At 45.1% G+C, this 27,379-nt stretch overlaps 1 protein-coding gene across 11 annotated transcripts in view; it reads right to left on the bottom strand.

Annotated features, from left to right (window-relative positions):
• TBCE (tubulin folding cofactor E) overlaps positions 1-27,379 on the bottom strand; it is a 969,060-nt gene that overhangs the window by 644,798 nt on the left and 296,883 nt on the right. For 10 of the 11 annotated variants that reach the window (XM_077486518.1, XM_077486519.1, XM_077486516.1 and 7 more), the window contains 2 exons: positions 23,522-23,610; positions 4,690-4,789 (listed from right to left, as the gene is read on the bottom strand). The exons of the other annotated variant lie outside the window; for it this stretch is intronic. In XM_077486518.1, coding sequence (XP_077342644.1) covers positions 4,690-4,789; positions 23,522-23,610 — 189 coding nt within the window. The remainder of the gene's footprint in view (positions 1-4,689; positions 4,790-23,521; positions 23,611-27,379) is intronic. 11 annotated transcript variants of the gene reach the window in all.

Raw genomic sequence — 27,379 nt, 5'->3', positions numbered from 1 at the left:
TGTGGAAACTACAGACCGATTGCACTGTTAAATGCGGACCTGAAGCTCTTTGCCAGAATTTTAGCGAACAGGTTGCTCCCGCACATCCCTAGCCTTATTCACAGGGACCAGGCTGGGTTTGTCCCGGGGCGTGAACCCCGGGACAACACTATCAGAGTCCTCAACTTGATCCACGCGGCCAGAACCTCTAGGCGAGCCCTTCTCTTGCTGTCAACTGACGCGGAGAAGGCTTTTGACCGCGTGGACTGGTCGTTTATCCGAGCGACCCTGGAGCACATTGGACTGCGCCACTCCATGCTCCACTGGGTTTTGTCCCTCTATTCAGGCCCCACTGCGGCGGTTAAGGTCAACGAAACGAGGTCTCCTTACTTCTCTATTAAGAATGGTACCCGCCAGGGTTGTCCCCTGTCCCCACTGATTTTTATTCTGTCTCTTGAACCCCTTCTGTGCCATATTCAGTCAAATACGGACATTGCTGGATATGCTAAGGCGTCGGGCACTCACAAGGTGGCCGCATTTGCGGACGACTTGATTTTCTTTTTAACGGACCCTCTTACGTCACTGCCTACCCTGCTATCCTCTCTGGCGGAGTATGGTTCCCTCTCTTTATTCCAAATCAATTTAACTAAATCCTCCATCCTTAACATCACCGTGGGGGGAGAGGTGGTTCGGCGTCTGCGGGGGACGTACCCGCTGCGGTGGGCTACGGATCATATCCGCTACCTCGGAGTAGATGTTACCCCCGACCCGGCGACCCTCTACTCAGCCAATTTTGTGCCTTTGGTGGATCGCTTAAGGGCAGATCTCCTGCATTGGCATTCACTTACGCTGACGTGGTTTGGCCGGTGCAGTGCCCTTAAGATGACTCTGTTGCCGAAAATTCTGTATCTGTTACAGGCGTTGCCCATTTACCTCCCCCCCACCTTTTTCAAGCGGATAGATTCCCTGTTCCGTGCTTTTATCTGGTCACACCGGAAACCACGTCTTAGATTACAACTTCTGCACCTGCCTAAGCACAGGGGTGGAGTTGGTCTTCCGGATGTGAAAGCATATTACAGGGCAGTTCACCTGACCAGGTTGGTGGATTGGCACTGTCATGCGGGGGCGAAGCATTGGGTGACCATGGAGGGGGAGGACTCTGGGGGCATGATCGGGAGCAGGCCATGGCTATCAACGCCCCTACCAAGGGCTATACTAGATCACCCCACATTGGGTGGTACCCTGCGGGTGGCGAGGGAGGCCTTTCGGGGCTCGTCGGTGTCCCCGGTGCCCTCCCCTATGGTACCGGTCCTGGGCAACCCGGATTTTCTTCTGGGCTTTCAGAGTCCCTGCTTCCATCGTCTTCAGACGGGCGACAGGAGGCGGTTGTGTGACTTTATTGGCCCAGATGGTCGACTCACTCCGGAGGCGGGGACATGGGCAGTGGACCCGCCACTGGACTTCTGGAGCGGCCTTCAATTGCGGAATTTCTTGCGTAACTGTTTGCGGACGCCGGGCATCTCCCGCCCCCTCACGGAGTTGGAGCGGATCTGCCATCGGGGGGAACCGGTGCGGCACTGCCTCTCGTTTCTTTACTCTTCATTGATCCATCCAGCTGAGGGGTATGTCCCACCATTCATGGCTAAGTGGGAGGCGGAGCTCGGCACTCGCTTTACTCCAGATCAACAGCAGAAAATTCTCCATTTTGTGCAGAAGTCCTCTATGGCCTCACGAGTCCAGGAGACGTGCTACAAAATCACAACCAGGTGGTATAGGGTCCCATCCGTTCTTCACCGCATCTTCCCTCAGGTGCCTGATTGTTGCTGGCGTTGTGGGGAGGCGGAGGGAACCATGTTGCATGTCTTTTGGGCCTGTCCCAAGCTGGTCCCCTTCTGGCGTGAGGTGACCAACACGATCGGTCGTCTGACGGGTGTCTCCCTGGAGGCGAACCCTGCGGCCTGTCTGCTGCACCTGTCGGAGCGATCCATTAAGAAGTATAGGAACTCTTTGACTATTCAATTGCTGAATGCGGCAAAGGCCTGCATCCCTTTGTGCTGGAGATCGGAGAACCCACCGGCTAAGTCGCTATGGTTCTCTAAAGTGAACGAATTAAGAGATATGGCAGACCTCACAGCGATGCTTCATAATGGGGAGGAGGCCTTCCGTGAGACCTGGAGACCATGGCAACATTTCACTTACACTGAGGCTTATCTCCGGGAGGTGGCTGTGGACGCCCGTTGAGAGAGGGTCTCTTTTCTTTAGTTCCTGGGCCCCCTTGCACCCCCCCCCCCTGCAGCCGGATGACACCCACGGTCATTACTCTGCTCTTTTTTTCTTGTGTGTCAGGTTCCTTTGCTGCAGTCTGCCTGAAGTCTCCTATTGTTTCCTATACTTGTTCTGTCTCTCTGTTCTGGTTCCTCTCCCTTTCTCTCTGACCCCCCTTTCACTTGTCCACCCTTGTAGTCCCCCTTTTTCAACAACCCCTTCCCCTCTATTTCTCCACCTATTCAGTCCTTTTTCCTTCACAGTTGATTTTACCGGCTAATCTATGTAGAACAAGGTGGGTTGTGGGCCTCTCCGGAAATGACTAGTTTTATTAGTGTAAGCTCTGCCCGCCTGGGGCCCGGCCCATCGCCCATCTCCCTCCTCTTCCCTTTCTTTCTAAAATGACAAAAAATGTTGTACATCTCACTGTACTGCATGGCCATGCGATGATTACAGCTCACCTGGGTGGGTCCACATTGCCTATTGGTGCCAGAGGTCGTAGAGGGGAATTTAGCCCCCTGTCCAGGAATGCTTTCAGGTTATGTTTAAGCTTAAATCTGGGATGGTCTCTATATCTCCCACCCAGGTGCTATTGGGATACTAGGATGTTTTTGTTTCGGAACTATGTCTGTTATACCACTGTTGTCCATGTGCCTGTATTTTTTCTTCTTGCATTCAATAAAGGAATTAAAAAAATAAAATAAAAAAAAGTATAGATTTACATCCATTGTTCTTGTACAGTTATTATTATTATTCACGATTTATCTAGCGCCAACAGTTTACGCAGTGCTTTACAATGTATAGGGGGGACAACACAATTACAGTACAATACAAAAGGTACAGGAGGGCCCTGCTCGTAGAGCTTACATTCTAAGGGGAGGGGGTGGTGGTACAAAAGGTAATAGTTACAGAGAATGATTTGATGGGGGCAGTTATAGTGTATGCTGTATTGAGGGATTCCTGTTTTGGTGCATTGCTTTCAGCCAAATCACAGGAGAATTGGGTCTAATCAGGCGAAGCAACTGCTACAGCTAGACCAGGAAGGCCTGCAGTGAATTCACAGTATGTAAAGTGTTCTTCAGATACTTGCAACAGAGCTCGGTGACTGTAGGAGGAAATTAGGTTTGCAATTGCAGGAATATGGCTGCTACAGGGATGTCCCAAATTTAAGATCAACAATTGGGAAAATATGCACCTGGTGACTAAATGGTGAGAGTTCCAAGACCGAAAGGCCAGCCTAGATTTGCAGCAGGTGCATGCTGTAAGAGATGTCCAAGATGTCCATCTTCTAGAGGACACGAAGATAAACTAAGCATGGTTGGTGTAAGAGGAGTTGTAGTCTCAGGGCCTGTCCCCCATTTTTTGTTCCTAGCATTGAATTTTCCTGTAGGATGCAAAAGTGCTGTGCCCCTCCATGGTAGAGATAAAGAAAGTGTGACAGACTCACCCGGGACAGAGGCTTCTGGAGGAGACTTCCCCTACTGACTATGGGCCCTCAAGGGAACACTACTCTTTTGGAGGTGGGTGCCCGGGGGACCCTTGGTGTGGTCTTGTTTCTGATTTGGGTTTGTGTCTCCCCAGAACACACAGACTTTGGAAGTCTAGGCCCGGGATCCATGTTAAAGGCCTAGATGGCACATTATCAATCATGACTGCTCCACACTGAGAAACTCATAGCAGACAGTAAATATTATCATCTTCAGACACCTGTCTTTCACCCATTGTTATTTGTGCTAAATAACACACCTATTATCTATTAACAAACTACTGTGGGGGTGTGTTTATACTTGTAATGATGTGTATTGTACTTTGTGAGCTCAATGCCAGCAAGTCTGACCTTGAACGAGACCTCTGAGTGTCCAGGTGGCTAGTTGTTTAATTAACTTAATGTTTCTAGTATATGTTGGTTGTTGTTTAGCTATGGTAATTATATTCCTGTGTACAGTTTGTATTGTTAGGGTAATATGATCAGAAGGGGGATGTCCTCCTGTGGGGTATATATTCTTGTGAGTTTGTTCAATAAATGTTCCAGTTTCATACAAGCTATTTGTTGGCTAGTCTTGTATGGTCAGCTATAATATCTGGTATGTTCAGACTGGAAGAAGCGGTATACGGACGAAAGCACCAAAGCTGGGTGCTTGAACAGTTCCCTCACAGAGAGCTTTAACCCACATGACCCTTCACAAACAAACCCTAAACACATTACTAATTTTTCTGATTTACTGGTTTGTAAGGTAAAGCTGTGCAGGTGGAATGAGTTTAGTACAAAACCTTCAAATAACTAGAGAGAAAAAAATGACTCGCTCATCCCTACTAACCATGCAGAACACCTATATGAAACTTCTCACTCTTAATAAAATATTAACACACAAACTAATTTTCAGTACATGTCCTTCAGAACATGTTTTCTCTAAGCACGTAAAAAAAAAAAAAAAAAAAACATACCTGAGATCAAGGGTATTCAGTTTCTTGAGCTGATAGGCAATGTCTGCAACATTTTCCCATGAAGCCAGAAGATTTTTTGACAAATTTAACACAGAAATATCTGATAGTTAATAAGTTAAGAAAAACAGACAACCAATAAATCAAGTAATATGTAAAAAATGAAATGATACAAAACTGATTTCAAAAAGTCATGATAAGAGATATGCACTAAATAATGAGGTTAAAGTACTTCTAAAGGCTAAACATGTTTTACCTTAAACAAGAAGAATGGGGTTCAGGGTTTTTGAAGATTTATACTTGCTTATGTGGATGCAGCATTGGTCCCATGCGGTATCTGTCCACCACCGGACTTCAGCCGCTGAAAACGGGTCACAGAAGTGCAGAAAGAACTGTACTTCTGTGAGCCACAGGAGAAGTACAGCCAAATGAGCTTCAGCTGTACTTTTACTTTACTGCAATTCCATTGCACAGTGCAATTACATATAAACGTGTTTGTAATTTTATTTTTATTTTGAGTTTACAATCACTTTAAGTAGGAACAATAGATAAAGATTTTTTACTTATCAGTAAAATCTGTTTCTTGGAGTACAGTATGGGACACAGGATCCTTAGTCCTTAACTAGGGCTGAAACAACTAATCGATTAATCGTCAACTAATCGATTATGAAATGAATCGATTACTAGTTTCATAATCGATTAATCGGCCAGTAACATCATGGGGTTAAAAAAAAAAAACTAAAATGAGCCCTTTATAGTACAAAAAGAGCAAATAATTGCTAGTGTAAACATTACTTTCACAGTTCTACAGTAAAAAAAGAAAAAAATTAACCCCTTAAAGTAGTGATTATCTGCTTTTTTTTTACTATAAAGAAAGGGCTAATTTTAGTCTTTTTAACCCCATTATGTATTTACATGGTTTCCTATGGGACATGGTCATATCTGTGCTTTTTTTTTTTCAGCCGCTGCGTATTTGGAAAGGGTCAGGGACTTTTAAACGCAAAACAGTGCTTCTTTGGTTCAATATACTTCAATGGAGAAGCTGCAGAAAAGCATGTAATGCATTTTTGAAGCAATTTGTGTTTTTTAATCTACCCAAAAAAAAAGCAAAAATGCAACTTGCAGTAAATTTACGTCAAATCAAAAACGCACAGCAAAAAGCACTGCAGAAGCAGATCAAACGAAAAACTGCATAGGTGTGTACCGAGCATTATGCTGACCACACGGATCAATTTTCAGACGAAAAATCTTTCTACATTCGCTGAATGAAAGAATTTTGTTTGAAATTTTCACTTAGTTTTAAACATTCTGTTTTTACAATGAATGTAATTTCTGAATGAAAACCACATACACTGTCTGAAAATTCCTTTGACCAAACAGTTTTCTATTATTTTTTTAAGGTTATTAACCGATTAATCGAAACAATAATCGGCCAACTAATCGATTATGAAAATAATTGTTAGTTGCAGCCCTATCCTTAACCATGGGTCAAATGCTTCAGAAACATCTCCAACTCCCAGCTAGCCTCAGTATTGTAGCAAGCAAGAGAGGTCAAAAGAACAGGAGTGGGATCTGTATCCTGTACTGTACTTCAAGAATCATATTTTACTGGTAAATCAAAAATCCAGTTTTATTATTAGTAAGGTACAAGACAAGTACAAACAATAGATGGTAGGGTCCAATACAGGGACCATCCATTTTTGCATTAAGCGCTCCTCAATAGGATATTGCTGAGCAAAACATTTTGGAGGAGCAAATATCAGCTTTTCAGATTGGAGTCAGTCATCATATAGGACTGGCACTAAGAGCAAGTGGACCTGAAAGGTCCTAGCAGGCATGGACAATTGTAGGGTACCCATGCAGAAGACCTTGGGGTTAGCAAGCTTAAGCTGCTCTAATGCTAAACAAGAATGGACAGCATCAATAAGGGTATCCATAAGGAAACTCATTCTGATCCTATTCCTCAGAAGAGGAATAGGGACCTTCCTTCTCAATGCATCTGCAGCCAAAGTACAGTCAAAGATTTACCCAGGAGGGGGAACTGCTTGTGACACATTATCTACGGTGTCTAAAATGACCAAAATTCTGCTCATAAAATAAGGCAATAGGGCAGAAAATTACTCTCTAAATAAGCTAAACAAAGGCTGACCGGCTGAAGGACCATCGGGTTATACCCAGAGGACAGAAGGGAATCAAACTGGGGGCAACTGTCCAAACAGAGGGCACTACAGCCCTGTGGAAATAGGTTATCCTGACATCTGGTCTCTTTTTTTACATATTCCCCCCCAAAACTAAAACTATGCGCCCGAGTTAGCAAAATCATCTGACTCCTTACCCGTTTGCCATGTATGCTGCAAATGTCCTCACTGCTTCTTTTGCTGTGGAGAGGGTAGGGTTTAGTACTAAGCACTGTAGACTGCTGCACCCAAGCAGACATCCAGGGATCGCTGTGCAATCCCTAAGATGGAGCCGGTGCCAATCAGAAAAAAGAATGCCCAGGGAAGGAAAAAGGCACATACGTGCCCAGTGAAATAGAACAAAAATGCACAAGCGCAAATTTTTTAAGTCTGCACTCCTTGGTGATCAAAGCATAAAAGCGCCAGCACAACTTACGGTGGCAGATGTCTTTAAACTCTACAAGGATTCAAGCGATGAAAGCCCCTCCATAGGAAAGAGGTATGCTTCTTTCAGTAGTCCAAAACCTAGGCATTCGCAAAAAAACTAAAGCTAAGCTAAGAGTGGGAGGAGTTATTAAAGGCATGTCCCTAAAGCTTTCTTTTTGCCAAAATTCAGTCAATTAACGGTGGCTGCATATAACTGATGGTTAAAGATCCTATGCCCTGTACTGTATTTACATTGACAGACACAGCGCTAGGACTGGAGAAAAAACAGGATTTTTAAAACAGCTTACCTGTATAATCCTTTTCTTTGATGTACATCAGGGGACACAGAACCATAGTAGTTACTATGTGGGTTTATATGGGAACCGACAGGTGATAGACACTGGCACGCCCCTAAAGCAAAATGTGTACTCCCCTATATAACCCCTCCCATTACTTAAGAAGGGGGGGGGACCCTCTGTGTCCCCTGAAGTACATCAAAGAAAAGGATTTTAAAGGTAAGCTGTTTTAAAAATCCTGTTTTTTTCTTACATCAGGGGACACAGAGCCATAGTAGTTACTATGTGGGATGTCCCATAGCAATGGCAACTGAAGGGAGGGAGACACATCAAAAAAAGGAGGCCAGAAGACTCATACTGCAGCCTGTAGTACACTGCGCCCGAAGGCAATATCCTCATGACCTTTAACATTGATTTGATAAAATCTGGTAAACGTATGAACAGAAGACCAAGTTGCGGCCTTACAGATCTGAGCCATAGAGGCATGATGAAGCACCGCCCAAGAGGCACTAACCGCCCTGGTTGAGTGTGCTTTAAAATGAAAAGGAGGAATTTTCTTCATTAAACCATAAGCCTGAATAATGACTCAACGAATCGACTTGGAAATAGTGGATTTTGATGCTGCCTGTCCTCTTTTTGGACCATCTGGCAGTACGAATAAAACATCTGTTTTACGAACCTGAGTGGCAGCCTTTAAATACACTCTGACCGCTCTCACTACATCAAGGGAATGTAGTGCCTTTTCTTCCCTAAAGTGAGGCTCTGGGAAGAAAAAGGAAGAACAATATCTTGGTTTAAGTGAAAATCTGTCACCAACTTTAGTAGGAATTCAGGATGAGGACGTAACACCACTTTAGCCTTATGCATGATCAGATATGGCTCTTTACAAGACAAGACAGAGCCCCTAGTTCTGATACTCTTCTAGCAGAAGAAATAGCAACCAGAAAGACTATATTTCTAGTCAAAAGAACCAAGGGAATTTCACGTAAAGGTTCAAAAGGCTGTTTCTGCATAGCCAATAGAACCAAGTTTAAATCCCAAGGATTTAGAGGTGCATCGATAGGGGGATTGATCCATGTTACCCCCTGAACAAAGCTACGCACTAAAAAGAGTGAGAAGCCAGAGGCTGTTGAAAAAATATTGACAAGGCCAAGATCTGGCCTTTGATAGTATTCAAGGCCAGCTTAATTTCTGAACCCATTTTCAGGAAATCAAGGATCCTACCTATGACATATTTCCTGGGGTGCCAACCCCTGGATCCACACCAGGAAACATATGCCTTCCAGACTCTATAGTAAATGTCTCTGAAAGCCGGCTTCCTGGCATTAATCAAGGTAGACACGCTACCGAAGGAGAAAAAGCATGATCCTTTAGAATGTGGGTCTCAATAGCCAAACCGTTAAATTTAGTGACTGTAAGGTAGGATGGAATACCAGACCTTGTGCGAGAAGGTCTGGCCATAATGGCAGAGTCCAAGGGACTTCTACTGCCATCTTTATGATCTCGGCAAACCAAGATCTTCTGGACCATGCTGGGGCCACCAGAATTGCCTCCTTTTGTTCCTACTTGATCCTGTGAAGAAGACACGGAAGTAGCAGAACTGCAGGAAATAGATCAGAGAAAACTGATCCCATGGGAAGACTAATGCGTCTGTTCCGCAAGCTAGCGGATCCTTTGTTCTCGAAAAACGAAGTTGTCAACCTTATTGTTGAATCTGGACACGAACAGGTCCACATACGGAGTACCCCACCTCTAACATATCGCTAGGAAGATGTTGGGGTGAATAGAGCATTCCCCCGGAAATAATTGTTGGCGACTCAAGTAGTCCGCCTGCCAATTTTCTATTCCCAGAATGAATATTGCCGATAGGCAAGGGACGTTATGTTCTGCCCAATTTAGAACATGATTCACTTCCTTTTGTGCTGCACGACAATGTCAGGGCCACAAACTGAAAATGATTTTCTATTTTGTAGCGCAGAAATTTCTGGTGAGCGGGAAATATTGGCACGTGCACATATGCATCTTTGATATCGATAGAAGCCAAAAACTCCCCTCCTTGGAGGATGGCAACAACCGACCGGATTGACTCTATGCGAATGGATCGGATGTTCAAGTGCCGATTCAGATCTTTAAGATCTAGAATAGGTCTTACTTCTCTGTTTGGTTTTGGAACCGTAAAAAGGTTTGAATAAAAACCTGTGCCCTGTTCCTCTAAGGGAACCTCTGATATCACCGACTTGGATAATAGATGATCCAGCACTAGAAGGAGAGCCTTCTTCTCTGGGGCCTTGGGAACATTTGACCTTAGAAACCGAAGAGATGGAAAATCTCGGAACTCTAGTTTGTAACCTAGAGAAACAGCAGAAGCCACCCATATGTCTCGACATTGTTCCTGCCAGATCCTTGAGAATTGCAGGAGCCTTCCCCCCACCCGAGTGAGCGGGGGGGGGGCTCCCATTCATAAGGAGGCTTTAGCATTCTGTTTTGTGGGCTTTTTGCCCCAAGATCTCTTCCGACCTTGGTGCGGCCCTTGGGGTTTCCCCCTTGAACCTGATGGTTGAGGCCATCGAGACTGCCTAGAGGCTGATGCCGCTGGCACAGGAGAAGAAGAACGCTTAAAGGAGAAATGTTTGATTTTTTTTCTTTACTGGTAAAAGAGAGCTTTTGCCATTAGAGGTTTTTTGTAGGTATTCATCCAAATCATTTCCAAATAGCCGTTCACCATGAAAAGTGAAACTGGCTAAGAGCTTTTTACACGGTACTTCGGCTGACCAACTTTTCAGGCACAGAACTCTGCGAGAATGCACTAGTCCAAGCATAAGCCGTGAGATTTGAATGATAGAATCTCTCAAAGCATCTACTGTGAAACAGTGTTTCTGATAAATCAGCGCAATGTTGGTCCTGTTCATCAGGCAGAATGTCTCAAACTGTTCCTTAATGGACTGGGATATGCCAATTGCGGCAAGAACCGGCTGTGCTACTGAACTTGCTAAAGCCATATGGCTTTTAGAAAGAAGCTCCAACTTTTTAGCTGTTGGATCCTTTAACATTAGCGTATTATCTACCGGACATGTGAGATTCTTATTCACTGAGGCAATTGCAGCATTAATCGCTGGAACCCCCCCCATTTCTTATAGAAGTCTTCTTCCATAGGATAAAGTGTGGTGAATCTCTTAGGCGGATAATATTGTTTATCCGGATGTTCCCATTCAGCATACATAAGCTTCCTTAACCATGCATGAATAGGAAAGGCATCCCCAGATGGAGGAGGTTTTAATGATCCCAAATTAGAGGTGGGATCATCAAGTCCCAAATTAGAGGTGGGATCATCAAGAGCCTGCGCTGCAGGCAGCAAAAAGGTTGAATGAACCAACTTAGTAAGAGTGCACAATCAACCTATCTTGTGATGTTAATCCTTCTATATTAGGATCCTCCGAAGAGGATAAACCAGTATCTTCCAAATCTTTGGGAAGATCTATCTGATCCCCAGCCTCCTGAACCTTCAAAAGAGGGTTTTGAGCACTAGATGGGGATCTGCTACGTTTGACCCCACTATGGAGGGATAAAATAGCATCAATCTTCTTTTCCAAACCAGCAATAATTTCAGCAACCAACAGTTTCCCCTGAGGGCTCAATCTGATGGCTGCAACACTCTCAGAAGAGGATGACATGGTTTTAGTTTGTTGGGTAAACATTGATCCTTTAGAACCCTTATAGGAGTTCCTGGTCCCTTTGCCACTCATAGCTTAAAGCACAAAGCAGAGGCACTACCAGCAAAAGAATGTACACTAATAGGCTATAGTACAGCGCAATAGCTGCTATTAATCCTTGCCTCTTTACAGTACAATGTGTCAAAGGGAAATGCCTGTGTCACCAAACCTGATCCAGCCAGCCTGTTTGCTCTGTCCATCCACAGCCAAACAGCAGCTATACACACAGTGCTTAAACCACTTCCTGTACGCGTGGCCGGCGTCTGACGCCGTTGGCCACACCCTCTGCGCGGAATACGGCTCCCCCTTTCCTTTTTAAAGGAAAGTGCTTTCCTCGCACGATTGGCATCTGAAGACATGGTGGGGGGGAACAATTTGGGAGCACAGAAGACCAGACCTCCCCTTCTTACCGGAGGATCTGTTGCAGCTGGAGGAGAGGATAATGAAGGCTTCTGTGCTGTTTCCAGCGTCAGGATGGTGAGTGCTCAATACAGCCCCCAGTGGTGACACATATGCATGACAACATTATACATTTTCTTGAGAAAATCTCCCTTCCCTTTTCCTCACAGCAGGGTTTTATCAGAGATAAAGACCCAATCTTCACCCTTCACAGTGGGCTCTGAGAACTTTTAGGAAACCTTCAGGAACTGGGGAACCTCGGGTTACCCACAATCCTGGACCTGCGACAGCACCCTGCCAGTAAGAACTTTATGGCCTTACTACCAAAAAGTACTGTATCCTAGGGCCCAGCTCTCGAAACCTCGTTTCTTCGTACACGAGGCCCAGGAACCATTAATTTAGCCCATGAAAAGACATCAGAACGGATCCGGCCAGCATGGCTAGCCAAAACAAGGATTGCTTCCAGTGGAGCTCAGCACAGCACATCTTTACTTGTGACCAACACCTTAGACACTGGCGAAAAAAACTGAGGACTCCCAGTAATGGGAGGGGTTATATAGGGGAGTACACATCTTGCCTTAGGGGCGTGCCAGTGTCCATTACCTGTTGGTTCTCATATAAACCCACATAGTAACTACTATGGCTCTGTGTCCCCTGATGTAACAAATGAAACTATTTTTTAATCTTGAATTGAGTTGTGAGTTCAAAATCGATTCAGATTTGAAGAAAATATTTATTTTCCCTTCAGATTTTCAATAGCAGGGGGCATGTCCGCAGGCCCGTCGCGACAGGACAGGCAAAACAAGTGGCTTTGCAGAGCCCATAAAGGACACGGGAGGTTGTATTCCCAATCTAGGTGCAGGGCTGGGAGCTCCACTGACGCGCTGACTCCACCCCATGTAGCCTGTATACTAGGACAGCTGTAGTTAGAGCAGGGATCGGAGTGGGTGTGTCAGTGGAGCCGGCCCCGCCCCCGCTCCCCCTCTATACTGGCTGGGGAATACAGAGGGGGAGGGGCCAGAAGCTCTACTGACACACCCACTCTGATCGCTGCTCTAACTACAGTCAATATGGTCCGAGTGGAGCTCCCGGCCCTGTCCCCTCTCTGCTAGCCAGCACGCGAATACAGCCCCCTGTGTTCTCTGTGCAATGCACTCTGCGAAGCTGTCATCTGGGCCCCAATTCACAGGTAATCTCATCACATCCACAGTCTCTGATAATCTCATGCAGTATAGCCACAGTCTCTGATAATCTTGTGCAGTATATCCACAGTCTCTGATAATCTTGTGCAGTATATCCACAGTCTCTGATAATCTCGTGCAGTATATCCACAGTCTTGGATAATCTTGTGCAGTATATCCACAGTCTCTGATAATCTCGTGCAGTATATCCACAGTCTCTGATAATCTTGTGCAGTATGTCCGCAGTCTCTGGTAATCTCGTGCAGTATGTCCGCAGTCTCTGGTAATCTTCTGCAGTATGTCCACAGTCTCTGGTAATCTCCTGCAGTATGTCTGCACTTTAGAGTATTTTTATAAAAAAAAATTGCATTTTTTTTTTTTGGGGGGAGGGGGAATCACCCAGCCCTACACAGTGCTTCCTTATTCAGAACCACAGGGTTAAATTGCCCCCTTCAGGAGTAGGGCACTAGGCAGAAAAAAGACTTGGCTACCCCCATGGGCAGTTCTAGGTGATATACACCCTCCCTCTCTGCTATAGGCCTTCAGTTTTGTCACAAGCAGTGTCAGAACCATTAAAAGCACCATAGAGGGGTGGGTGCTGTGTCTGTCAATGAACTCAGAGAAACAGATTTTGCGGTAAGTCAAAAACACTATTTTCCCATTTGCTCATTGACAGACACAGCGCTTCCTTATTCAGAACCATAGGGATGTCCCAAAGCAGTGCCAAACATGAGGGGTGGGGCAGCCAACAAAAAAACAGGCCAACCAGACAACCTGGAGCTCAATGAGAACAACTGGAACCCAACCAGAACAGCAAGAAAACCCCTTCATGAGGAAAAAACCCTCTAGACCGCAGCCTGCAGAACCTTGCAGCCAAAAAAGGCATCCGCAGATGCCAGCACATCCACTTAGTAAAATTTAGTAAAAGTGCGCACCGATGACCAGGTGGCCACCTTGCACACTTGCGTCACTGACAGCTGATGATGGAAGGCCCAGGAGGCACTCAGCACCCGAGTAGAGTGTGCCTTCACTGGGAAGGGAGGAACCTGACCCCTGAAAGAACAGGCCTGAGTCACTGTCTGTCTGATCAATCTAGAACTGGTCGCCAAGGAAGCAGACAGCCCCTTCTTTGGCCTATCCATGATCACAAACAGGGAGTCTGACCTCCGAAAGGACTCAGTGGCCACCAAATACACCCGATCACCTGAACCACATCCAGGGTGTGTAAGGCAAAGTCCCTCGGATGTTGTGGCCTGGGACACAGGGAAGGCAACATAAGGGCTTCATTTAAAAATCGGAAACAACTTTTGGAAGGAACAAAGGACAAGGATGAAGAACCACCTTGTACTTATGAATCACCAGGTAAGGCGTGTGAGAGGATAGCACCGCCAATTCTGACACATTGCAAGCAGAAGTGATGGCCACCAAGAATTCCACCTTCTGTGACAGAGTGAGCAGGGGAATCTCTTGAATATTTTCAAACAGAGGCTTCTGTAGAATCGAAAGCACCAGATTCAAGTCCCACAGTGGCAAGGGAGATCACACCGGTGGAACCACGTCACACCCCCTGAATGAAGGTGCGCACTAGTGAATGTGAAGCCAGGGGGCGTTGAAAGAAAACCGCCAAAGCCGACACCTGGCCCTTGATAGTACTCAAGGCCAAATTCTTTTCAACGCCCCTCTGAAGAAAAGTCAAAATCCGAGCCAACAAAAAGGAACGTGGGAAAAACCCCACCGACTCACACCATGAAATGTACGCTTTGCATGTCCGATGATCTACCTTCCTGGAACTAGACTTCCTAGCTTTGTGGAGTGTCGGAATCACCAAGGCAAGCCTCTATCCTTCAACACCTGGCTTTCAACAGCCAAGCCCTTAAAGCCAGCGACAGTAAAGCAGGGTGGAAGATCGGCCCTTGGGATAGCAGATCCTCCCTGAGAGGCAGCCACCAGGGTGCGTCTGCAACCAGACGCACCAGGACCATCAAGGCCAGTCCAGAGCCACTGGAATTAGCAGAATTACTTTGGCTTCGATCCTGCGTAACAGCCTAGGCAGAAGCTTGAGGGGAGGAAAGGTGCCGATCAGACACTGGCCCCACTGAGCCACCAGAGCATCTTAAGCATCCGTCAGAGGGTCCCAAAACCTGGCCACAAACCTCTGCACCTTCCTGTTGACTGGGGATGCCATCAGATCTACCTCTGGAAAGCCCCAATGCAGACATATCTGTTGAAATACCGCCTGATGAAGGGACCACTCCCCTTGGTCCAACACTTGTTGACTGAGGTAATCTGCCTGCTAGTTGTTCACCCTCGGAAAGTGGACGGCGGAGATGGTTGGGGCGAAACGCTCTGCACACAGGAGAATGTCGGCTACTTCCAGGCCTGCTAACACACTCCTAGTTAATCCCTGGTGGTTGACATTGTCCAACTGGATCCGTATCAGGAGCCCCTGAAGCTGATCCGTTGTAGTAAAATTTCTTATTATCCAATATAATTTATGTTATTCATATTAATTTGTATATGTTTTATTGATAATATAATTATTATTCATATTATTATTATTATTATTATTATTATTATTATATAGTAGTGGTCTTATAAGTATTATTGTTCATATTATTACTAACAATATTATTTTTATATAGTAGGGGTCTTATCAATATTATTATTTAACAGTAAAACAATAGTTATTAATCTTTATAAATATACTATAAATATACAGAAGGTCTAAATTTTTTAATGTTAACCTTTAGATGACCTCTCTGCTTCATGCTGATATTTTTACTGGGTGAAAGTGTATTAGGATACTTCATAGTTTTTAAATTCACTAATTAGATATGAAACACTGACAGCAGTTGAACTATAGTCTGATAAGATAACATTACTTAAAGGTAATAAATAAACATTGTCAAGTATAAGAAGTTTTATATGGAATATGGGAAAGTTATGTACATTCATTTAGTTTGACAGGGTCAAAAGATCTGTGTGTGCCCCTATTAAAACTGTTAAAATACATTGAATAAGATAACACTGAATAAAGTAGTTAGCTTTGTGTATATATGTATATGTATATATATATATATATATATATATATATATATATATATATATATATATATATATATTGTATAGTGAAAAACAATAACACATATATATAACACATAAGGTGGGGTCATTTTCCCAAAGTTGTAAATCTGTTACCTTTGAGTTCGTAAAGACTTATCAGGACAAGGAGGGTTTGATTAAACATGAATGGGTGCCATTTTGTCTCTATACAAGTATTTTAATGGGTAAAGTCATAGACAAAAACAGTTTTAAATCATTTTAATAAACATGTAGGAATTCTGAGAATGAATAAGTTTGTAGGGTTGTATGATAAGTCAGATTTATGGTTCGTTACATTGACGTAGATCTTAGCAACCAATCATATTGTACCTAATATGCTTTCATTGTAAGGAACTGTACAAATTAGACCTCTATCTTGTAATACTTTGAACATAAACCTGAATGTTCCCAGCTGTTAATAAACCTGCATCACTGAAGTCCTGCCTGGTTCAATACGTTATTATTCTACTTCACCATCCAATGTTCCAAGATGTTGATAGGGAATCTAGGCTACCTATCAACACCATCCAGTACAAAGGGGAAAAAGGATTGCCCCTGCCGAAGAGTCAGGAAACAAAGGCAGCAGATCAGGGACCCTTTGGTTCCTTGGCTCAGCTGAATCCGACTGTCCAGAGACCCTGGACATTTGACCCATTTTAACAAGATCTCGTTTTGCAGGGGTCTCGTATGAAACTGAGCAAACGGGACTGCCTCGAAAATAGACACCATCAGGCCTAGTACCCACATGGAAGTCTGCAGTGAGACCCACCTACTGGACAGCAGTAAGCAGGTTGCCGCCTGTAACTTCTGAAGTTTGTCCTGTGGAAGGAAAACTCTGGCCAGTGCGGAATCCAGAATCAGATCCAGATAAACCAATTTCTGAACTGGAATCACACTTTTGGTAATTTATCAGCCACCCAATATCTGTCAGAGTATGAATAGTGATCTCCACGTCACCCCTCAGGGTCTCTGGGGACTCTATTCGCAGCAGAAGGTCATCCAGGTAGCCCAGAACAGCAATTCCCTGCTGGGGCAGCAGCACAAGAACTGGGGCCAACAACTTGGTGAAGACCCAAAGAGTGAAGGCGAGACCAAAGGGTAATGCTGAAAACTGATAATGCTCCTCCTCCCACAGCAAAGCGGAGGAACCGCTGGTGTTGTGCACATATCGGAATGTGCAGGTAAGCATCCTTGATGTCGATGGAGGCAAGAAAGTCCCCTTGATGGAGAGATGCCACCATGGAGCTAATGAACTCCATTCTGAACTTCGGCACCCGCACAAAGTAGTCCAGGGCCTTGATGTCAAGAATCGGAAGTACCATACCCTCTTTTTTTAAGGATTGTAAACAGGTTTGATCAAAAACCCTGGAAACGTTCTGACATGGGAACTGGGACAATCACCCCTTGATGCAACAGGCCTTGCACCACGCCCCGGAGGGCTAACAAACGGTCTGGAGACAGACACAGATTGGACGGAAAAAATCTGCTTGGGGGACAAGACTGGAACTCGATCTTGTAACCAGACTGAATCACTTTGTGGACCCACATGTCGGCCTGGAATCCAGTGAAGACGTTCCTTCTGCCAGGGCTGTGGGTGAGGGCGCCCCTTCATATCAAAGGAATCTGGTGGTCTGGAGAACCCTGCTCTCGGTTTGCCAGACCAGGGTTGCTTGGAACCTCTCGAGGGGTGGCTTGAAAGACTTTGAGCCTTTATCAGTGGACACTGAAAGACGAAAATACTGTATGCCAAGAAGGAAGGACCACACTTGCGACACAGCTCCTTCCCCTTTTTTGACTGTGGAAGAAAAGTACTCTTCCCCCTTTGAAACTCTTAATGATATCATCCAGAGTGGCCCCAAACAAATGATCACCTTGAAAAGGCAGGTCAGCTAGGGCTTTTTTAGAGGCCTGGTACACAGTCCAACACTTCAGCTACAATACCCGCAGAAGCACTACCGCTGAAACAGACAGCTTAGAAAGCAAGGGAGCTGCGTCCAAAGAGGCATCACAAACTGCAGCCCCCGGACCAGCTGGTCCCCCAATTCAGTGACGGCAGGAGGCAACTTACCCCCCCCAAGAGACTGGGGGATCAACCCCAGCTGAAGTTGTCCACTTCTTGAGAAGACCTTCCTCAAAAGGATAACGTACAGCGAAGCACTTTGAGACTGTAAAGGGACGTTTTGGACGCTCTCGTTCCTTATAGACAAACTTGTCAAAAAAGGAGGGATAAGGGAACACTTTTTCCATGCAAGACAGCTTGTGAATGCCAAAAGGGACTGGTACCTCCACCAAAGCCACGGCTGGATCCGCCTTTTTTTAAATTTCCCACACAGATGCAATCAGTGCGTCCACCAGCACCTTCTCGCGTGCAGCCACCGGGCAGAGGAATCATCCTCAATGTACAAAAAAAATCTAGGAGCACGGCTGCAGACCCCCGCAGGGTGGGCTCCATCCATGGCAGCCAAATCAGATTTAGACAGATGAAGCAGGGGATGCTTCTTGCTAGTCTGCCGCCCAAGAGCCACCTCCACCTGGGACACAAAGGACTCCAGGGTGGCCGTCAGTGTGTCAATGGATGGCTGGGACCCAGAGAGTCCTGCAGCCTCTGTTAGGGGGTCAGTTGGGGAAACATGCTTCTGAGACTCCACAGGGGAAGACGAGACACCCCCCACACCAAGAGTGACCACTGCAAAGGGACACTCCCCACACCAGTAGCCGTACTGGAACAAATGGACTCCCCACAGCCTGCAGCGAGAAAGGGACCCCACCAGACTCACCACCCCTCCAGCATAGCATTTGCTGCCTAAGATGTAGACCCGCACACACATGGCGTCCGAGGAAGAGGATTACATAGGAGTCAGCACCAGGTAAAAGGAGTAGTTTCTGTCTGCTAAAAGTGTTTGGGGACCTGGATCCTGCCCCAGGGGACATGTATCAATGCAAAAAAAGTTTTAAAAAGGCCCTTTTTTTGGGAGCAGTGATTTTAATAATGCTTAAAGTGAAACAATAAAAGTGTAATATTCCTTTAAATTTTGTACCTGGGGGTGTGTATAGTATGCCCGTAAAGGGGCGCATGTTTCCGGTGCTTAGAACTGTCCCTGGACAAAGTGTCATTTCTGCAGGAAAAAAAGTCATTTAAAATAACTCACTCCCCATAATACAGAGAAGTCATGGATTATAAAATAAAATTTTTTTAAAAAGCGTGGGGTTCCCCGAAATTCAATTACCAGGACCTTCAGGTCTGGTATGGATTTTAAGGGGAACTCCACGCCAAATTTAAAAAAAAATGGCTTCCCCCTAAAAATCTATACCAGACCCTTTATCCGAGCACGCAACCTGGTAGGCCGCAGGAAAAGAGGGGGGGGGATGACGAGAGCGCCCCCCCTCTTGAACCGTACCAGGCCAAATGCCCTCAACATTGGGAGGATGCTTTGGGGGTCTGTGACCCCTCAAAACACCTTGTCCCCATATTGATGAAGACAAGGGCCTCATCCCCACAACCCTGGCCGTTGGTTGTGGGGGTCTGCGGGTGGGGGACCTATCAGAATCTGGACGCCCCCTTTAACACCAGATCCCGCCCCCCCGTTTGAAATGGTAAGGGGGTACAAAAGTACCCCTACCATTTCACAAAGAAAGTGTAAAAGAATGTTAAAAAAGAAACACACTTTTGAAAGTCCTTTATTAAAAATAAAATAAAAATAAAAAAAGATTCCAGCAGTGGTAATCCAGCAACGGATGATCATCTCTCCGGGATCCAGCGATGGCTGATCTGATCCAGCGATGGGTGATCTCTGCCTCCAGCGCAGTCCATCCATCCTCTGTCTCCACTAGTGGAGACACTGCGGGGATCCCGGCAGCCTGACATTTCTTATATGAGAAAGGCGGGGCCACTTTAGTGAAAGTGTGAACGGAGACCAGGTCACCGCCTTACACACTTGGGAAATGGACGGTTTATGTCAGAAAGCCCAGGAGGCACCAATTGCCCTGGTCGAATGTGCCATGGCAAGAAAGGGGGGCGCCCGCCCGATTAAGGTATAAGCCTGAACCATGATCTGTCTGATTCACAGAGAAATGGTGGCCAACGAGACCGCCAGGCCCTTCTTCGGACCAGCCACTGATACAGAGTCCGACCTCTGAAAAGGAGCCACAGCAGACAGATACACCCTCAGAGCGCAGACCACATCCAAGGAATGCAAAGCAACCTCTTTGGGGTGTGACAGCCGAGGACATAAGGACAGAAGCACAATGTCCTCATTTAGATGAAAGGCCGAAACCACCTTTGAAAGAAACGAAGGCGCAGTACCGCCTTATTCTTGTGGAGGACCAAATAGGGAGACCTGCAGGACAAGGCCGCCAACTCAGAAACCCTCCTGGCAGATGTAATAGCAACTAGAAAGACTACTTTTTAAGAGAGTGTCAATAAGGGGATCTCCCTAATGTTTTCAAACAGTGGTTTCTGATGCACCAAGAGCACCAGATTCAAATCCCACGGAGGCAGCGGTACATACTCCCCAATGAATGAGTTGCCAAAGGTCATTGAAAAAAGACAGCCAGAGCTGATACCTTCCCCTTAATAGTGCTTAAGGCAAGTTTCTGATCCACTCCTCGCTGCAAAAACAGTAGGATCCTGGAAACTGAATATGTACGCAGACACCACCCCATCTCCTCACACATGGAGATGTAGGCCTTCCACGTACGATGATAAATCTTCAGCATAGTGGAGATTACTGAATCCGACAGACCAGCCATGCCGTTAAAGCCAACGACTGTAAATCAGGATGAAGTATTGGACCTTGCGACAGAAGGTCCTCTTGCATCGGCAGCCGCCAAGGAACATCCACCACCATTCGTACTATGTCGGCGTACCCCAGACGCCGAGGCCAATCTGGGGCAATTAGAATCACCAGAATTCCCTTGGCCTCAATTCTGTGAAGAAGACATGGTAGAAGTTTGAGTGGGGGAAGGCATAAATAAGCCGATAATGCCCCCATGGAGCCACCAACACTCCTGCCGCGTCCGCCCAGGAATATTTTGACCTGGCTACAAACCTCTGTACCTTCCAATTGAGTCGAGAAGCTAGGAGATCCACTGTGCCCCACCTTAGACAATGGAGCCAAAATACATCCGGATGTAGTAGCGACCATTCCCCTTGGTCCAGCATCTGATGACTTAGGTAGTCCACTTGCCAGTTTTCTACGCCCGGAATGTACACGGTCGACAGAGCCGGCACACACCGCTCTGCCCAGCGCAGGATGTGAGCGAACTCCAGGGCTGCAGCCAAGCTCCTTGTTCCTCTTTGATGGTCGACATACGCCACCGCTGTCACGTTGTCTGACTGGATCCTGACCGGACGCCCCTGCAGCCTCTGTGACCATGTGGAGGGGCACCGCCTGATTGCGCGAAGTTCCAGCACGTTGATCGGCAGGTGGGATTCTTCCTGTGTCCAGCGACCCTGAGCCGACTGTACTCCCCAAACTCCCCCCCCCAACTGGTCAGGCTGGTTTCCATTGTGATCACCGTCCAATGAAGAGGAAGGAACGACTTCCCGGACCAAAGGGCTGAAGACCTCAGCCACCAGAGCAGGGAACCCCTAACTAGCTGGCTCACCCAAATCTGACAATCTAGAGATAAGGGAGATTTGTCCCATTTGGACAGGATCTCCTTTTGCAAGTCTCGAGTGTGGAATTGAGCATACAGTACCGCCTCAAAAGTGGCTACCATGAGACCCAGGACTCGCATGCAAAAACCCAGCGATGACCACCTGAGGGACACCAACAACTTCACTGCAGCTTGAAGAGTCTGCAGCTTGTCCGAAGGGAGAAAGACTCTCGCCTCTGAGGAGTCCAGAAGCAAGCCCAGGTACTCCAGGCATTGAGTCGGTACTGACACCGACTTCTGGAGGATCAGTACCCACCCAAACTCCCAAATAGGTTGCATGGTTTTTGCCACATCCTTCCTTAATTCTGAGGCGGAAGCTGCTCTCAGAAGGAGGTCGTTCAGGTAACTCATGATTGTGATCCCTCGCTGCCTTAGCAAAACCAAAATTGGGGCTAGCACCTTGGTGAAGACGCATGAAGACGCAAATCGCAGAAACCTCTGCTGCCCGACGCATATGGGGACATGCAAGTATGCTTCCTTGATGTCCAGGGATGCCTGGAAATCCCCCTGATGGAGTGCAGCGACCACAGAGCGAACTGATTCCACCCTAAACCTCTCTGCTTTCACAAAGCTGTTGAGGGCCTTGAGATCCAGGACCGGACGGACCCCTTCCTTTTTTGGGACTACAGATTGGAGTAGAATCCCTGGGCGGTACTGTGCAGTTTTGCTGTTTTTACATGTTCTGCCTAGTCCTCTCCTGAAGGTGGTGATATAACCCTAAGGTCAAGATGAAGAAGCTGTGTCCTTCAATGAACAAAAGAGAAACAATGTTTTCACGTGTACAAGGACCAGAAATGATTCAAGAATGCATATTATAATCCTATATTAAATAGTAGTCCCAGAAATACGCTCCACAGACTATACAACTTGCCTTCCCCCTCACGCCACAATCACCTTCTTCTCCCAGTCCAACAGGTGACTAAGTTGATGGTTCATCATATTACCCAGCAACAAGCCATAGACCAAGAAAGAAAAGCAGCTTTACAGTGACAACACTCCTTGGTAATTTCAGCAAAAGCAGGCTTAGGTAGTAGCCACGGAACAGGCTGAATAACTTCCAGTGCTGTTTACAACAGCACCCTTCAAAGCCACACAAAGGAAACTGCTTTAGTTAACCACTTGCCCCTTTACTCCCATTGCTCTCTGCCCTACTGCTCCCAGCTTTACCTGTAAAAAGAGCACTGTGGAAGCTAGATAAGGTAAACTAAAAGGTGGCAAGAGCCCAAAGCCAACCCTGCATTCCTTTGGCTGCCTTGTGCACCCATCTCACAACTTTCTGCTCCAGAGGGTAGGACAACAGAGTGATATATATCAGGGCCTCTGTCTCCTGGCACCTATCGTCTGTCACCTCTTGCAAACATACTACAATGTCATACTCTTCACATTTCTCTCCTATGCAAAGTCACCAGTGTCATATACTTATCTGTTATTATACCAGTCCAGCTCCCATACTGCTGCTCCTACTGCCAGCTGTCTGATCCTCTGCAGTCCTCCCTTGCTGATATTGTCTGCTGTCATACCCATCACTCTACTTTCTTAAAAAGCACCCTGAAATCCTTATAAACTCCTCCTCTGCACATACCGCCCATAGTCCTACTCTTCATATTGATCTCTCCCACATACTTCCCACTGACAGACATACCCTCCAAACTCCTCTGATGAACACCCATTAAATTATTTAAGCTTTTCCTATTTTTATTTATTTCATACAAATTGCCAACCTTGCCAGTTCTGCAATAGGTACATTTTATAATAATGAAAAGATATAAGGCTTATGGGTAATGAACAACCAGTTCCCAAATTAAGGTGTGTTGGACTGGGTGTAGTGTATATGGTCTATGGCATCACCTTTGCAGAAGATCACTACAACAATGTTAAAAGGATACTTGGACATGAGTGAAGGATCTCTGCTTCCTGTCCAGCATTACTGACTTCGTATCCTCGCAATGAAATATCAGACAATGTGTTTAACTGGCTGAATGCAATAGAAAAATAGTCATACTCAATCAACTTACATAAACATTCACATACAAGAAACACAATAAGCAAGAGAAACTTTACCAAAGTATAAATGTGTGTACCAGTGAAAAGCTTTTTTTTTTTTTTCTTAAGTGAAATATTGTTTTTATGGTCTTATCCTCATTACACCATGGGGAAATCTTGTGTAGTGCAGCCTGCAGTTTTATCCATCAAATTTGATTGGGACATACCATACCATTGAAGCAACATTCCATTAAAGTATAAGGGGTGTTCTTACACAGGCCACACTGCCCTAGATTTTGCTGGTCCAGACATAAAAAAAAAAAAAAGTTGAGACTCTTGCCAGGGGTATCACTACAGATAATCGCCACCTCCCCCTCACCCCTTCCCCCAAGCAATTTTTGTAGCTAGTCTGTACGCTACTAGGGACCAAAGAGGAGGACAGCATCAGTTCATGGTATTAACTCTTAATCTTAATTTTCCAGCTAACTACTCTATCCTCAGTAGTTTGCCATTATTTTTCAGTATCTCAGATCTCAGTGTATATTCTAAGCGCTCCTACAACTTCAGCAAGCAAATCAGTGTTGTAGGAGTAGTAATTATCCCAATGATGGTCCTGAAATGTATATGGATGACATAAGAGTGCCCACACACATTCCTGAACGGTGAATTTGGGACCAGGTGTTGGGCTTTAATGTTTAGAACTTAAATGTAAATTGATTATTTGAATTTATGCATTCAGTACCAAATTGTGCTCACTGGTAAATGTGGGAGACACTTTCTCAGAGGAAAAACATGTACATTTCACAACTGCCAGCATACTGTATTTGCTCCAGTGTTCACCTTCAAAATATTTTTTTCAGCTGGTCAGAATGGCATGGCTGTGCAAATCGCCATAGGTGTACGTAGGCCATTATAAGAGTGACGCCGGAGCCAATGCACGTGGCCGCAAGTGACCCGTAATCTCTCCTCAGAGAGACAGAATGGTGATCTGTCAATGTAAACAGACAGATTCCCGTTCTGACGGGTAGAGTGAGAGATCTGATGTTCCGGAACAGCAATCTTTCTCCTCATCCAGTCCATACACTGCCCCTACTGTTAGAAACACCTCCCTAGGGACCACTTAACCCCTTGATTGCCCCCTAGTGTTAACTCCTTTCCCTGCCAGTAACTTTTATACAGTAATCAGGGCTATTTTTTATCTCCGATTGCTGTATAAATGTCACTGGTCCCAAAAAAAGTGTCAAAAATGTCCGATCTGTCCGCCTCAATGTTGCAATCCTGCTAAATATCGCAGATCGCTACCATTACTAATAAAAAAAAGAAAATAAATAATAAAAATTCCATAAATCTACTTGTAGACGCTATAGTTTTTGAGCAAACCAATCAATATGTGTTTATTGCAATTTTTTAACAAAAATATGTAGAATACATATTGGCCTAAACTGATGAAGAAATCATATATATATATATATATATATATATATATATATATATATATATATATATATATATATATATATTAGCAAAAAGTAAAAAAATATATATTTTTTCTAAATTGACGATTTTTTGTTTATAGCATAAAAAATAAAAACCGCAGAGGTGATCAAATAACACCAAAAGAAATCGCTATCTGTGGCGAAAAAAAGGACATACATTTTGTTTGGGTACAATGTCGCACAACCGCGCAATTATCAGTTAAAGCGACACAGTGCCGTATTGCAAAAAATGGCTTGGTTAAGGAAGCAAATCCTTCTGGTCCTCAAGTGGTTAACTGGTAATTGTGCGGTCATGCAATGCTGTAACCACACAATATACATAATTTTTTCACACAAGATACATCATTTTTTCACACAAGATGAGCTTTTTTTTTGGTGGCAATTAATCACCACTGGGTTTTTATTTGTTTGCGTTATAAACAAAAAAAGATCAAAAACAAGAAAAATTTTAAATTAAACAAATCATATCCAATAAAAAAATGTTGAAATTTTTAATATCTTCATAAATGTCAAAATTCAAAATGAATTCTTCTACAATTACATTGGTAAAACAAAATTGTAATAAGTGTATATTGAATGGTTTGCATAAAAGTCATAGCATCTACAAAGTATATATAGTGGATTTTTTTTTTTTATACTACCAATGGTGTAGCGGGCAACCTCATACTGATGCTGAGGGGAACCAACTGCCACTGCCATCACCACTGATATTAAAGTAGAACTATAGGCAAAACTTTCTTTTTTTCATTTTGGATAGAGCAAGGTTATTTTTTTTCCATCTGTGTCCCATCATGGAGATTTCCCTTCACTTCCTCTCTCATAGACAAATAGTAAGTGAGAGGAAGTTACTACTAATTAAAATTCCTTGGGGACCCCCAGGTCACCAGAACTATTGTCTCCATTGGAAAATCCCCCCTCTATTACTTTTCTGGGGACAACCCAAAAATGTAAATTTCAATGATAATGGTAAACAGAACAAATAGAGAGGCTGAATCCCCCAAACTAGGGCACAGAAAGCAATAAATACTGACAATCATTCCAATCCCTAGCCGCCCTATTCAAAACAAAAAACAAAACAAAAAATAGGATTTTTGTACTCACCATAAAATCCTTTTCTCTGAAGTTCATTGATGGACACAGCATCTTCATCTTGACCTTAGGGTTATATTGCCCCTTTAGGAGAGGACTAGGCAGAAAGTGTTAAAAATAGTAACACTTACACAGTACCACCCGGAGGTGGTCCTACTGGCTATAACCCTCACTCTGCTTCCAGCAGCTCAGTTTGTCGAAAGCAGTACAAACATAAATAGAAGGGGTGGGTGCTGTGTCCATCAATGAACTTCAGAGAAAAGGATTTTACGGCGAGTACAAAAATCCTATTTTCTCTTTTGTTCATTGATGGACACAGCATCTCATCTTGACCTTAGGGACGTCCCCAAGCAGTGTTAAAGAAACGAGGGGTGAGAACTGCAAACAACAATTACACCCATAACAACCAGAGCTTCTCAATGGAGGAGTTGCAACCTTAAACAGCCGCCTGCAAAACCTTGCAGCCAAAGCAAGCATCCGAAGATGTGCTCACATCAACCTTGTAAAATTTTGTGAAAGTGTGAACGGACGACCAGGTTGCCGCCTTACACACCAGGGAAATGGACGCTTGATGTTAGAAAGCCCTGGAGACACCAATTGCCCTGGTAGAATGTGCCGTGACAGGAAAGGGGGGCGCCTGTCCCCTTATGGCATGAGCCTGAACTATTTGTCTGATCACCCAGAGATGGTGGCCGATTAAACTGCCAGTCCCTTCCTTGGACCACCAACCGATACAATGAGTCCGACCTCCAAAAATTAGCTGCTGCAGACAGATACACCCGCAGAGCCCAGACCACATCCAAGGACTGCAAAACAACCTCTTTGGGGTGTGACGGCTGATGACATAAGGACAGAAGCACAATGTCCTCATTTCAATGAAAGGCCGAAACAACCTTTGGAAGAAATGAAGGCTGCTGACGCAGCACTGCCTTATCCTTGTGGAGGACCAAGTAGGGAGGCTTGCATGACAAGGCCGCCAACTCAGAAACCCCCCCTGGCAGATGTAATGGCCACTAGAAAGACTACTTTCTGAGAGAGTATTAATAAGGGAGTCTCCCTAATGGTTTCAAATGGCGGTTTCTGAAGCACCGAGAGGACCAGATTAAAATCCCATGGGGGTATCAGTGGTCGAACCGGAAAGGGCCACATGTCAAACCCCCTGAACAAACGTACTTA

This window comes from Lithobates pipiens, unplaced genomic scaffold (assembly GCF_037356315.1).
Source record: "Lithobates pipiens isolate NorthernLeopardFrog02 unplaced genomic scaffold, aLitPip1_a1.2 Scaffold_18, whole genome shotgun sequence".
Taxonomy (NCBI): domain Eukaryota; kingdom Metazoa; phylum Chordata; class Amphibia; order Anura; family Ranidae; genus Lithobates; species Lithobates pipiens.
This window is presented reverse-complemented; position numbering and strand designations above follow the sequence as displayed.